Genomic DNA, 13018 nt, shown 5'->3' with positions numbered 1-13018 from the left:
GATCTACAGTCAGCTGATGAAGATGGTTTTGGGTGCTTTCCATATCGACTCATTCATTTTTTTATTAATTCGTCCATAGACACCGTCAGTCTGAGCAGGAACATACTACAGTGAAAGAATGCTTTCTCGTCCCAGTGTGTGTGATAAATTGAGGAGGACTTCCTAAATACAAACACGTTTGTGCTGTAATAAAGTGAAACTGATCAAAGCGCTGTACATTTATCATCCCATGGATTAATTTTGTATAATTCTACGCATTAACAGTGTCGGCAGCTTCCTGCCTGCACTCCCTGTGTGACGTAAATTGCTCTATATGGTTTTTCTGTGATTGTGATTGGTCTGACCCTGTAATCTCCACACCTATCACAGGATCGTGCACGTAGCCAGGCTGAAATCACCCGTCTTAGGTGAACGTGTTTATATCCCGCTTCGTAGGACAGGTGCTCTAACAGAGAATGTTTGGAAGAATCCCGCAAACAGATATCCCGGATATACTTATCTCGCTTCATAGCACAGGCCCTAAATGTTCAGAATGTAACGTGTGTAGACACAAAAAAAAAAAAGGGGGGGGGGGGGGGGGGGTAAAGTCACAAGCGTTAAGCTGTGAGCTCCCTGTATTTATACAATTCATGTTGGTTTATTAGTCATTAGATCTCTGAATAATACAGATGATAGGATTAATCAATTTTAAAATGAAGAGAATAATTTGGCATATTATCAGATAAAATACTGTATAAATAAAACTATTAGGTGATTGATTCCTTTTAAAGGAAGTTACACTGAGCCCAAAATCACCACCAGCATGAATCCTAGACTTTAAGATCAAAAACCGGTTCAAAGCTAAACAACTCCTTTAGATGAGAAGCAAATCATCTTTAGGTGAAGCTTTAAAACATCCGTCACTCTCACTATAACTGGAACTTGTTCACCATTTACACAAAGCTGATTGTGAATATTAATGAGAAACAACCAGCGTGTATTCATCCAATAATTATTAGCATATAGCACTGTTGATAGTGTGAGAAAATGCTGTATCCAAAGGTTTCCTTAGTCATTTCAAAATAGCAGCATTCACTTCCCTTGGAAAATTAGACCACCATAATAAAAACGTTGAGAAATTAATAGCTTTGAATGGGATTTGGAAATTCCGCATAGGATTTGTCTAATATGGTGTATTGGAATGTAATTTTGGAATCCCAATTGGAAGTATTTAATAAATCTATGTTGAAGTTGTTTATGAACAGTAACAAACCAAGAGGTGATGGAGAGCCATGGCTGATTGTTGGACAAATAATGGAAGGCCTATGAGGTCAAACTGAACTGACTGTTACTCAGGTTCAAACTACAGGTGATGGTTGTGATATTGTCTGTAAACACCATAAATTCAAAGCATGTCCACTAAAATAAGGCTCTGTACAACCACACAAATATCTAAATAGAGAAGAAGGAAGCCGCTGATCCATGTTGATCAGTAAAACATGAAACCTCTCACTCATTGTCGCCACCTGGTGAACAAACTCCTACATAGGATTAAAGTTACTACAAAGTATACTTCGAAAAAGGTACAAATGTTTATTTTTTTTCCAGCTTTACAAAGGTTTGATTTAATAAACAAAATATAACAGCTCCTGATTGAGTTGGACTGATGAGAACATAAGTCACAAATATTTATTTTTTTAAAAAAGCTTGTTATTCCTAAAAGAATGTAAGAGCGATGAATAAAAAAAACAAAAACACAAGCAAAACACCACAGAGATGTTAACGGTGTCACAGCAAAGAGCGAACAAAGATGATTCAGGCAGTACAGAACAGCAAGTGCTTCATATCACATATCTCCACCAACAAACAGCAGTGCTGCAAAACAAAAACCGTAGCAGTGATCTCTGATAAATAGACAGCCAAGTGTCCAGCATTTATCAGCACAACACAAGCTTTTTTCCTTTAAAAAAAACAACCTTCACAAAAAAAAAAAAAAGTTCCCCCTTTCCCCCCAATGCTCAGCATTAAACTACTAAACTAAGGAAAACCGATGCTCTGGTTTGTGACAAAGTGTCCAAAACTTTCACTAAAGATCATGTCAGTGAACGCATCAGGTGTGTGTTAAAAACATTGAAACCCCCCCTCAAAAAACAAGGTAAACATGTCACAACAGGAAGCTGCTTCATACCAAACAGCCATTGGTAACGCTTTCAGCAGAGAACATAAACCATTAAAAGACAAAAGGAATGTTTACAGCATTAATCCTGGTTTTCACTCTAGGACGACACGGATAGGCAGACATTTCCAGTTCAATTCCCAAGGGGAACACGGCTGATCAAACATGAGGATGAAAACGGAGACAAAAAAGGAGTCCAAGTGTGAAAAGTATTTAAAACCCCAGTGCAGTGTGATATGCGACAAGCACTAAGACCCCCCCCCCCCCCCCATACTCATCAGATGATGTGACACTTTTGATATTTAAGAAACAAATCGCACACATAATGAGCCAAAGTAAAAGTCTTCCCAACTCTTTTTGTTTACCAAGCACATGTGAAACACTGAAGTGTTTAGAAATTAGGTGAACAAATCAGGCACGTTATGAACTGTTGGAGTTACATGAAGGGTTTTGGCCTCGGACCGCAGCTCTTGAGCAAAGCAGCAGGCTAACGAAGAGCACCTAGAAAGTAGAAACTACATTCTTTGAGAAAAGCACATCGAGCGCGAGTCGACGCACACCCATCAACAGTGCATAGAGTAATTCAATCCATGTAAGAACAGCCAACAGATGTACACAGGCTGGGATCACACACACACACACACACACACAACTAAAACAAAAATTAAAAAAGGAGAAACAGGACTGGTGTCGTAAGAGGAACATTTAACATGCAAGACCTCCAAATGAGTTAGATTGATTCCACTTTAGACAACTGGACTGATTTACAGCTTTATGGGAAAAACTATAAAGAATTAAATGTAATCCAACAGTTAGTGCTTTTAAAATGTAGTTTTAGAAATCCTTTACAAACCAAACTCTTCACAGGGAACAGACACGACCTCTGATCTGTTCTCATTTCAAATGAATTCATTTCAGTGACCCTGACAACTGAAGACACGAAACATCTAAAAACAATGTTTTAAACGGGTTTACATTATTTTTCAAGTACAACTGACATCATCTCAGCCTGAATTCTGAACACTTTTTAAAATTGGACATATTTCTATAGAAACCTGGGAAAAGGTGTAACAAAAACACTTTAAAAAAAAAAAGGGAAAAAAAGAGGGAAAAAACAACTTCACATGTAATTTCAGGAATAAGAGCTGCTTGTTTTGTTTGTGCAGTTACATTCAACCCTTCAATACAGACCCCATCATTCTGTAGCATAGGTAATACTATTAGAGTGCTGGTGACAATGGGTGACATGACACTGCTGAAGCCCAACGCTTCTAACGTCAAGGAAATATTAAAATATTCAAGTACCCACAAACTTGCTTTTACACCAGCAATGGGAATACTCCTCTGATGTCAACATCCAAAGATTCTACATTACTCACTGACTTGAAGACGCTGGGTTTAGGTGTTGAGAAATGATGCCAAAAACAAAGAAGTTTTTTTTTTTTTAAGTTCATCCTGCTCCTGGAGGGAATCTTACAGTGAAAGGGTTTCTTTAAGTGTTTCCTGTTTAGTGTGAGAGTTTTTGTCACTGCTCAGTTCATCAAGCAGTCCTCTCCCTCAGTGTCTGTGTCAGTGTCCGAGCAGGCGGTGTCCATGGCGATGTGGGTGGGGCTTACGATGACGGCTCGTCTCTGCTCATCCTCAGCACTGGCTCTCCTCTCCTGAGTGCGTTCAATGTGCTGGATCGCCTGGTGGGAAAGCAAAAAAAAAAAAAAAAAACCTCCAATCAACTTAACAGGAATATGAACTCTGGCCGAGTCGACCAATGTTAAAAAAAAAGCAGCGGAGAAATATTTTCCAACCACAAACAGGAAGCTCAAACCTGCACAATGGTGTCTAGGTTCTGCCTGGATGTTGACACCGTGCTGGTGTTGACAGACGGACTCATGGTCACCACGGTGACGTGATGGTGGGCGTGCTGCGTTAGTGCTGGAGCGGGAACGATGACTGTGGGGTGGTGGGTCGGGGCGGGCGGAGTCTGCACCTGGAAAGCAGAAGATGTGTTTATGGTTCCCAACCTTTTTCTTGTCATTTATTTTTATATCACAAATTTCTGGCGACCCTCAGATACTTATTTTTCTTTAAGTGTCCACAGTAATAGTGCATATGCAGCAGCTTAGATATTTGTATACTTAATTTTAATGTATCTAGATTTATATTCAAGAAACTGAAAGTATAGAAATACAATTGAAAAAAAATTTGGCAAACAATAATAATTCAATCTCCTTAAGCTGTCTTCCTCTTTCTACGCTGTATATCTATTTCTGTGATATCTTGTATTGTTTTTTTAGTTGCGCAAAAAACCCTTTTCCTGCTGAATACAAATGTATTTGGGTATGAAGTAGTGCTGTTGACTGATCCTGGTCCAACTCTGTACATTTTAGTTAAAGTATTTCAATTTGGCATATTTAGTTGGAAAATATAAGAGTTACTGCCCTCTATGGGTTTAAACCCGGCTATTACAGTTGAATTTTGCTATTGGCTGATAACAAGATCATGCAAAGTTTGGGACCATCTTGCGTCAAAAACAAGCACAGTTAACCCCGCCCCTTTTAAAAAAAACTAGCACCTGTGGGCCCTACAATCTGTGGTGAGTAGGCTGGATTGAGAGAAGAGTAAATAGAGAAGTATGTTGAGTAATGCGTTGCTAGTTAGCATAGCATAGATTGTTCATTGGAGATTTTATAGTATAGACTGGGCGTGTCTTAAGTGTTCGAGGTGCCCCGCCCATAAACGCATTTTTTAAATTTCCCTCCTCGTGGCAGGTCAGGAGAAAGCAGAGGTTTAGTTATTCTTTAAGTTTAAAAATATAATTGTAATGAGTATTTTTTTTCTTTTATTACAAGACATTTCAGGCGACCCCACATGGGGTTACGACCCTAGGGTTGAAAAATCCTGGTTTAAAAGTAGCGTGAAAATAAAGAAACGTAACAATAAAACCCCTAAACAAACATATTCTACACTGGCCTAACTCTAACTGTGGGTGATTAATGTGAGATCACTCAGAGGTCATCATGTCTAACCTTGGGACTCTGCGTTTGTCTCTCCACTGCGTGGAGCTGCTGAAGCCGCAGCAGCGCCTGGCTCTGAAAGAGTGACTGCTCCTCCTCCAGCTGCTGGGTGATCACCTTCAGACGCTCCGGGTGCAACTGGACGTCCAGAGAGCGAACCTGGATACACAACACACAAACCAGTGTGTCACGAGCAGGTAAGGATAATGAATATTTATGATTGTATTCTCATTAAGTGTTAACCACAGAAACAAATACAAAGCACTAACTGTTTTAAGGCTTTTATAACCTCAGACAATGCCAACTAATTATCAAAGAGAAACTTTAAATCAAAAACATGAACACACTTTTAAGTATCCAGAAGTGTTGGCGGCGGGCGGAGTCTGCTAATACTTTCTTTCTGGCCGCCTTATACACTTAAACATGTTCATAAATGATTCCTTATCCCTTTAGCACCAAAAAATGTCTGTAATATTACGTGAATATCTGTAAAAGTCATGTTTTTCTATTAGCTAGGTCTGCTAGCATAGCATCTCTTCTTCACTGCAAGATATCTGCATGCCAACTGACCACTGGGTTACCAGCGCCATCTGCTGGTCCAAACAAATATCCGACCTAAATACAATGCAGTGACTGTTTTTTTTTAAGTCCAATTGTTAAGGCACAAAATACATTTTCAGTTGCACTTTTAAAAAGAATTATTATGCAGTTTTGCATTGTTTACTATAGAATCAGAATTTTAATTAATAGGCTTCTTCTTCATTTGTATTATTCCTTTACTTATTTCATTCAAGAATTATTTTTTAGTTAAATTGCATTGTTTTGAATAGTTTATCAAGGGATTCTTTTGACATGAGGACTTTTTTTCAGTCCTCATTTTTCTACAGTCCCATTTTGTAAAATAAATCGTGAGAGAATCGAATCGTATCGGGAGTTGAGTGAATTGTTACATCCCTATATTACAATAAATTAAAGATTTTATGCAGATGGCCATTCTTGTTAATAAATTCAATTTGTCATGATTTCATTAAATACACAACAAACATAATACACACTTTCAAAATTGTCACAAAACATAAAGACAATCACTATGAATGATAATCCATGTTTTCAATGACAGATTATCCATAAACCTTCTGCATACTATGTTACAATAAAAGTTATCTTTACTGTATAACAGTGAGTGATTTCCTTCACCTGCTCCTCAAGCTGCATACGAGCCGAGCGTTCCTTGTCCAGCTGCTGACGCAGCTCCAGCATTTCCCTCCGTAGCTCATCCACCCTCTCCTCCTCCAGCATATCAGGAGAACCAATCCCTTCATCCTTCTCTTCTGCTCGCCTCCTTTTAGGAGAGGATCCACTGAACTCCTGCAGGCCACACAAACACACAGGGGAAAAAAGGCAGGATGTGTAAAAAAGGTTCAACAGTAAAGTCACAAGTGCCCATGATTAGAGTGAAGTTCATGGCAAATGTTTCAAATTCAATTATATTAAGGCAGCCACACACACTATAAAAATGTAACATTTCCTTTGCTATATTTAAACTGAGAACATCCCAGCAAAATATACAATAAAAAACATTTCTAAATCAAATGTGATCACAGCCAATTTAAAAGAAAAAAAGGGTGCCATGTCACATCTAATCACCAGTCTGCATGTTTTGTAGCAGTGATAAATGACCACACAAGCTTTTAAATGTCACCCATTTTCATTGTGTATCACTATTGGATTTTTTTTTAATCCATTCAAATCCATTTTTAGGGATGTGAGAACCTGGAAAAGGACGTTTGTTTTAGTAACATCTTCATATGCGTAAACGGGCCCCGAGAAACTACTTCTAGATAAACTTCTGATTTAGCAAAATGACTAACTCCAAAGTCAGCCCTCTCTCATTTATAAATACCATTAAACTCTTTCACTTTGTTTAATATAAAAGTTAACTGTAGCAGTTCAATACTGAAAAAAAAAAAAAAAAATATATATATCAGGTGGTAATATTGTTTTGAATAGAATTGATTTGAATGAAACCACAGCTAAAACCACATGCACTGATCACAAACAGTTAATCCTTTTAAAAGAAGGACTGGGACTGAATCCCAGTGCAGCAGACGCTTGGTTGATTGAGTCATCTTGAATAAAAAAATAAAAATAAAAAAAAGCAGCAATTGAAAAAAAGGCAATACAACATCTAGCATCTACTCTGCTGTTGACTGGTTTCATTCAAAATTGAAAAACAATAATTGAGTAAAAGTTGGCACTTTTTTCTCACCTGGATAAAGCGTTTGAGCTGGTTGTTCTGAGCCAGGAGCTGCGTCTTCTCCTGCTCTAGGGTAAAAATATAGTCCGATGTCTGCTGCAAGATGGCAGCCTAAAAAAAGAAGAGAGAAAGGTAAATCTAGGAGCAGCATTGGGAACATTGAACACACTCAACACATAATGACATAATCACTGTACATTACAAGGTCAGAGGGAGGATGTACTGTATAATAAAAGCTCAATGAAACTGCCTTTGAAGGTTGATATTGCACCAAAATTGTGAAAAGGTTTATGTAGAACTTCATGCAAATTTAACATTTTCATTTTTAATATTGGACAATAAATGTCAAACGGCCACCATTTGGGATTGTTAATGCAATAGTTGAACAGTTACTTGTATTTACATTTAATATATTGTTTTAAATTGGAGAGCATTTTTATGCATCACATTTTTTGTTTTAATAAATTTTATACAACAGCCGGTTTTTGCACAAATTCATAATCCTTTATAACAATCAATACCTTACCATAACAATAAAAACGACATGTTACTCAAACAGAGAACATTAGTCAGCAACAGTAATTTACTTTGTTGGAGTGTGAACCACAGTCACCCATTCCGCTGGAGCGGAAAATTTTATCGGCGAGCTTATATAGGTGATTTTAGACGCAGTCCGATAAAATCCAATATTCGTTTTCTGGCTGATATCGGACCGATATCCTCTAACTGATACATTAGTGGAAGGTTTTTATTAAAATTCAAATTAAACTCCATCATTTTCCTAGTAGTAGCTTTGCTCTTTTCGCAAATAAGCGCTCTCAGTGGACCGCTAGCTCTGTTTACTGCTAGCTGTAGCATTAGCTTGATTTCTAGCTTCAAATGCTGCATACTGAGCAGTGTGGTGGTTTAGCGTGGTTTAGCTTATTTCAGCGTTACAGGAATTACAAATTGCGATCCTTTGCCCTCTTTGTGTAAAACTGCCAACATGCTAAGCCAACTGTGCTGTTGTTGTTATCCTGTGTAGCAGAGGCATGCGCACTCACACACATGCACACATGAGCTGGTCAGTTAACTCACAGCAGAAGAGGACAGTGGCTGACTTTAAGACCTTTGCGAAAAGATTGGCGGAAAAGATCGGTTTCATATGAAAGGATCGGCCGATCGCCAAAATCAGGGAAATCGGCACATCCTCATCTCAGAAATATAATGATATATAGGTTTGTTAGGATATTTCCGCACCTTGCTAAGTTTCTCTCCATCTGTGTGTGGCAGGAGTGTTTTAAGGGACTGAAACCCTGCGTTGATGCTCTGCATGCGCCGGCGCTCGTTACTGTTGGCAATCTCACGGCGAATCCGCCTCTCCTGGTCCTGAGCCGTCTCTGGACTGAGGGGGATGTTGGCGAGGCTGTAACAAGGATGAAAGAGGAGAAAGATCATTATTTTTTGGGTACTTTCAGACAAGGAATATGGGCTGAGAACAGCTGATAATTGTATTACTTTGATACAGCTCTGGTTTGGATTCCTTGATTTAATGGTTATATCTTTAAAAGGTCATGTGCTTCAGAAGTTATCTGTACATTAAAAAAAACAAACAAAACTCTAAACCAGTTACCATATACAACTTTGGATTAAGAACTAAATTAGTTGTGACCTCCCAACAAAAAAACATGTGAACTCGAGGCATCAACCATTGCACATTCCAGCCAGACTGCAGAGGTCTTTAAGTTCATCTGAACTTGCTGCCCTCACTAATTTACAATCCAAAGAACCATGTCCGTGTAATTGAGGAATTAATTATTAGTCGCACCTTAACAGATGAAGACAACCAACCCAACCTGAAGAACCTGATCTGGGAGGTTTAGCTAGACCAGGACAAACAAGACATAAAGATCACACAGCTTAAGTTAAATATATATTTATTATGTCATGTGATCCCTTTTAAAACAACAATCCAGGAACATGCGTTTACAAGAAGTCTTTCTACATCTACAACCTGTCTCCTAACACTTTAAAGTGATGACAGAGGTGAAGGAGCACCCACACAACATGATTGTTTTATAGGATTAAGAATGCTGCCAGTGAAAGTAGCTCACATGTTGTGGCAATGTCACGCATTATTTTGAGGATAAATTTAGTTTTTATTTTCCCCAAAGAAATCAAGACATTATCTGAGCATGATCATTTGATTTTAAAAGTTATAGCACTGCATGTTTGTAAATAATAGATTTGGTCAACATGTATGCATTCCAAACACAAAGCTTGCTTAAGTCACATTTATTCCCATAAAAAATGTGGGCCTTTAGTTTCCAAAAAGTTCCAGCAACATTCTTTTGGGGACTGATGCAAACAATTCTTTAGGTAATTTATCCACTGCCAAGTTCGGAGGTGATTTTTTTTTTATGCCAGCGTTTATTTATTTGTCTGTAAACAATCCAACTCAAAAACTAATGACACAGTTTGATCAAATTTTCATGAAATATTCAAAATGGGATAATGAACAAGTGATCCAATGCAATTCGGGGGACTGTGATGGCGTGGTGGAGGTCTGAGCTTTCTGAAGATTCAAAGCGTAAATTATCATGTGCACAGTAAGGAAACATGTCTCCCTGTACAATGAAATTCTTACTTCGCTGTGTCCACACTGGATGCCACAAAGAAAAAACACAATTGAAACAAAGAACAAAACAAAAAAAAAGGAAAAGTACAACAATTATAATAAAAAAAATAAAGACACATTTGTACAAGGTAGAAAAATTTAATATAAAGAGAATGCTTTCAAGTTGCAAATTAAACTGATAAATACACCGATCTCACACTTTAAAAATACAATCAAGCCTATTCCATAGGTTAACTGAGTCAAATGACAAAACAATTCAGTTCTTCTTGAAATCTACATTTATTCTAACCTAAAATAAAGAAGTCTGTCAACACACTTTTCTCTGAATTACACCTACTGTTTAAAATGACCACAATTGAATTCACCTACAATTTACTGTAAAAATATGTATTATTATTGTTGCTCTGTCAAAAAAAAAAAAAAAAAAAAAAAAAAAAAAAAAAATCGATTTAGATATTTAAAATCATAATATCACATCATAATCCCGCCCCCCAAAAAAACCAAAAACTTAAAAACCCAAAACATACAAAGGGGTATTTCAGAACGAGGGGTTGCTCATGTTGACGTCAGACCGCCTCAGGCTATGTAGATGTTGTTGTTGGTGGCTGCAGAACTCCACCACAGCCACCAGGGGGCGCATTTGACAACAGCTGCAGGGCCTCCACACATACCACGGAGAACAATGCTTTCAGCTTCTAAACACCGAGCGGCGAGCGAATAAACGGTTCTAAACAGCCACAGTGCTCCCAAGATGATGTATTTTAAAAAAATTTTTAGTGTGTGCAAAGAATACTCAACCAGTCCGAGCCCAAAGGACACAGAAAATGAAACACGAGTGTGGAGGGTAGCTGGCTAGTTAGCCATGCTAAGCTAGTGTTAGCACACAGCACGAAGCCAGGAAGCTTCCCAAACGGCGCGTACACGCGTTTACCGGGTCATAAATGGTGCCATATGCAACTCATGACTACGTAGATTATTAACGTGAGGACATTATGACACCAAAACAGAGGGTGTATAATCACAACATATCAATAAAAATATTATGTTTGGCGTGTAGCAGGCGGGGAACACGTAACTACCACGTGGTTGGTATTCAAGAATAAGCCGTTTCTGCGTCAACATAATGATTAATCTATATATTTATTAAGCACACACACCACACTACACTGGGTAACGACAAGTGATTTAATGCAAATGCGAGCTTTAAGCAGACGTTGAGTCCTTTTGTTGGCTTTCAGTCAGTTTCTGTCACCACGCCGATGCTGCCGCTGCTGCAGACATGGCACTGATGCTAACTGTTAGCATGCTGCGTGAGCAGGCAGCACACACACTACTCACACACGTACGCCCCACGCGTTGCAGTCGCATGTGTTCATTAAAGCATTTAGTACGAGCCACGTACCTGCAGAGGCCTCCGATCACGTCCTTCTCCGTCTTCTTGAACTGCTGTAACGATGCTATTTTCTCTGAGGGCATCATGAAATATTCCATGCTTTCGCAGCCTCCTCCGTGTTTTCCCCTCTTCCTCCACTCGCTCCAAGCGCAACAATAACACGCGGTTTGTTTTCCTCTTGGTCGTCAGCAGAAATCCACACACTTTGAATTCATGCAACACACGCTAATAAAGAGGGAAAGCCAAATTAACAGGACAGGAAATAAAAATAAAAAAAATAATGCAGGCTGTGCTGCCTTCCACACAGCTGATGGGGTTCCCTCCAGTGTGTGTGTGTGTGTGGCTTTTTGCCTCCGCCTACTACGAGTGTGTGTGCGCGCAGCTGATCCGCATGAGGCGGGAAACAGCTGGTAAGAATCAGAGCTGGTTTCCGGAAAACAGACGCCGACAATAAAAGATCTGTATACTTACTACCGACCTACAGACATGCAGATAGGATGGAGTTAGTGGATCAGGATACAAGGACAAACCAGTAGGTGGTGAAACTGGGAAAGGAAGAGGTTGATGGATTTTTACAATTATTGTTATTAGAATAGAATAGAATAGAATAGAATAGAATAGCTTCATTGATCCCCCAGAGGTGAAATTCACACGTTGCAGCAACAATAGAATAGCACACAGTAAGAACAATATAAATACCAACGTAGGATAATAGTGCAAATATACGACTGTGGGACAGACATCAATTAGAAAATAATAATAATAATAATTATATATATATGTATATACATTATTATTATTACTACTATAATGATGACTGGGCTGACATCAGGCCTGCGGTCAATTATCATTGAAATGAATTAAATATTACAATAAGGGAGTAAATATAGATTAGTAAATACTGTATAAATTAGTTGTGATTTAAAATACTTTTTGCAATGTATTTGTAATTGAGTTCAGCGAATTGACTTTGTGATTGAAGTGAAAATTCAATTACAATTCAATTACACACAAACTTGGGGAAAATTTTATTTTATCAAGTTCTTAAGATCATATTTTTGTATGTACCAGGGAAGAGATTCTGGGGCTTAACGATAGACCAAAATTGATTTTTTTTTTTTTCCCATCAGCCTTAGCCGATGACCGATATAGACTGCCGATTTTCTTGAGGTGATATTTGGAGTCAATACTACTTTTGCTCCCTCAATTTACATCATAAAAATTACACAATGACGATAACAAATGGTACGAGTCTCAATATAAAACCATATTTAACAAATATTAAAAACAGGTGATGTAGAACAAGAAGTAAAAAATATTCCTGCTTTCTGTAAATAATGCGGATCAGAATGAAATCATAGTGTATGCCTAACAGATCAATGAATTGAACATCGTTTACTCCAAAAATAAATGCAAAATGGTCGAAATTGCCACTTGAAAGTTTGTTTACATCTCCAGTGTAAATACTCAGTTTGTTGAATTTTCCATGCACTGCATTGTGGGATGTGAAGTCACGTAAAAGTATGCGTAGAAGTGTTTTTACTTAATTCTTAACTTTATTTCTTGTTTCTACGCCATAGAGGAC

At 38.1% G+C, this 13018-nt stretch overlaps 1 protein-coding gene across 1 annotated transcript; it reads right to left on the bottom strand.

Moving 5' to 3' along the window:
• Positions 1–1574: 1574 nt before the first annotated feature.
• LOC114471627 (transcription factor AP-4-like) lies at positions 1575–11794 on the bottom strand. The gene is made up of 7 exons (XM_028460483.1): positions 11443–11794; positions 8663–8828; positions 7436–7534; positions 6364–6534; positions 5179–5325; positions 3978–4139; positions 1575–3843 (listed from the first exon to the last, which is right to left on the bottom strand). Exons 1-7 carry the CDS (start codon positions 11529–11531, stop codon positions 3688–3690), a joined length of 990 nt encoding a protein of 329 aa, XP_028316284.1. The 5' UTR covers positions 11532–11794; the 3' UTR covers positions 1575–3687.
• Positions 11795–13018: the final 1224 nt, after the last annotated feature.

This window comes from Gouania willdenowi, chromosome 1 (assembly GCF_900634775.1).
Source record: "Gouania willdenowi chromosome 1, fGouWil2.1, whole genome shotgun sequence".
Classification (NCBI taxonomy): domain Eukaryota; kingdom Metazoa; phylum Chordata; class Actinopteri; order Blenniiformes; family Gobiesocidae; genus Gouania; species Gouania willdenowi.
This window is presented reverse-complemented; position numbering and strand designations above follow the sequence as displayed.

What these genes read in the sequence shown, in the direction of transcription:
- LOC114471627 (XM_028460483.1), bottom strand. Translation starts at nt 11,531, where the DNA reads ATGGAATATTTCATGATGCCCTCAGAGAAAATAGCATCGTTACAGCAG. An exon ending in GTGATCGGAGGCCTCTGCAG is followed by an intron (nt 8,829 to 11,442) that starts GTACGTGGCTCG and finishes TCCTTGTTACAG; the next exon opens with CCTCGCCAACATCCCCCTCA. An exon ending in AGCTCAAACGCTTTATCCAG is followed by an intron (nt 6,535 to 7,435) that starts GTGAGAAAAAAG and finishes TGTGGCCTGCAG; the next exon opens with GAGTTCAGTGGATCCTCTCC.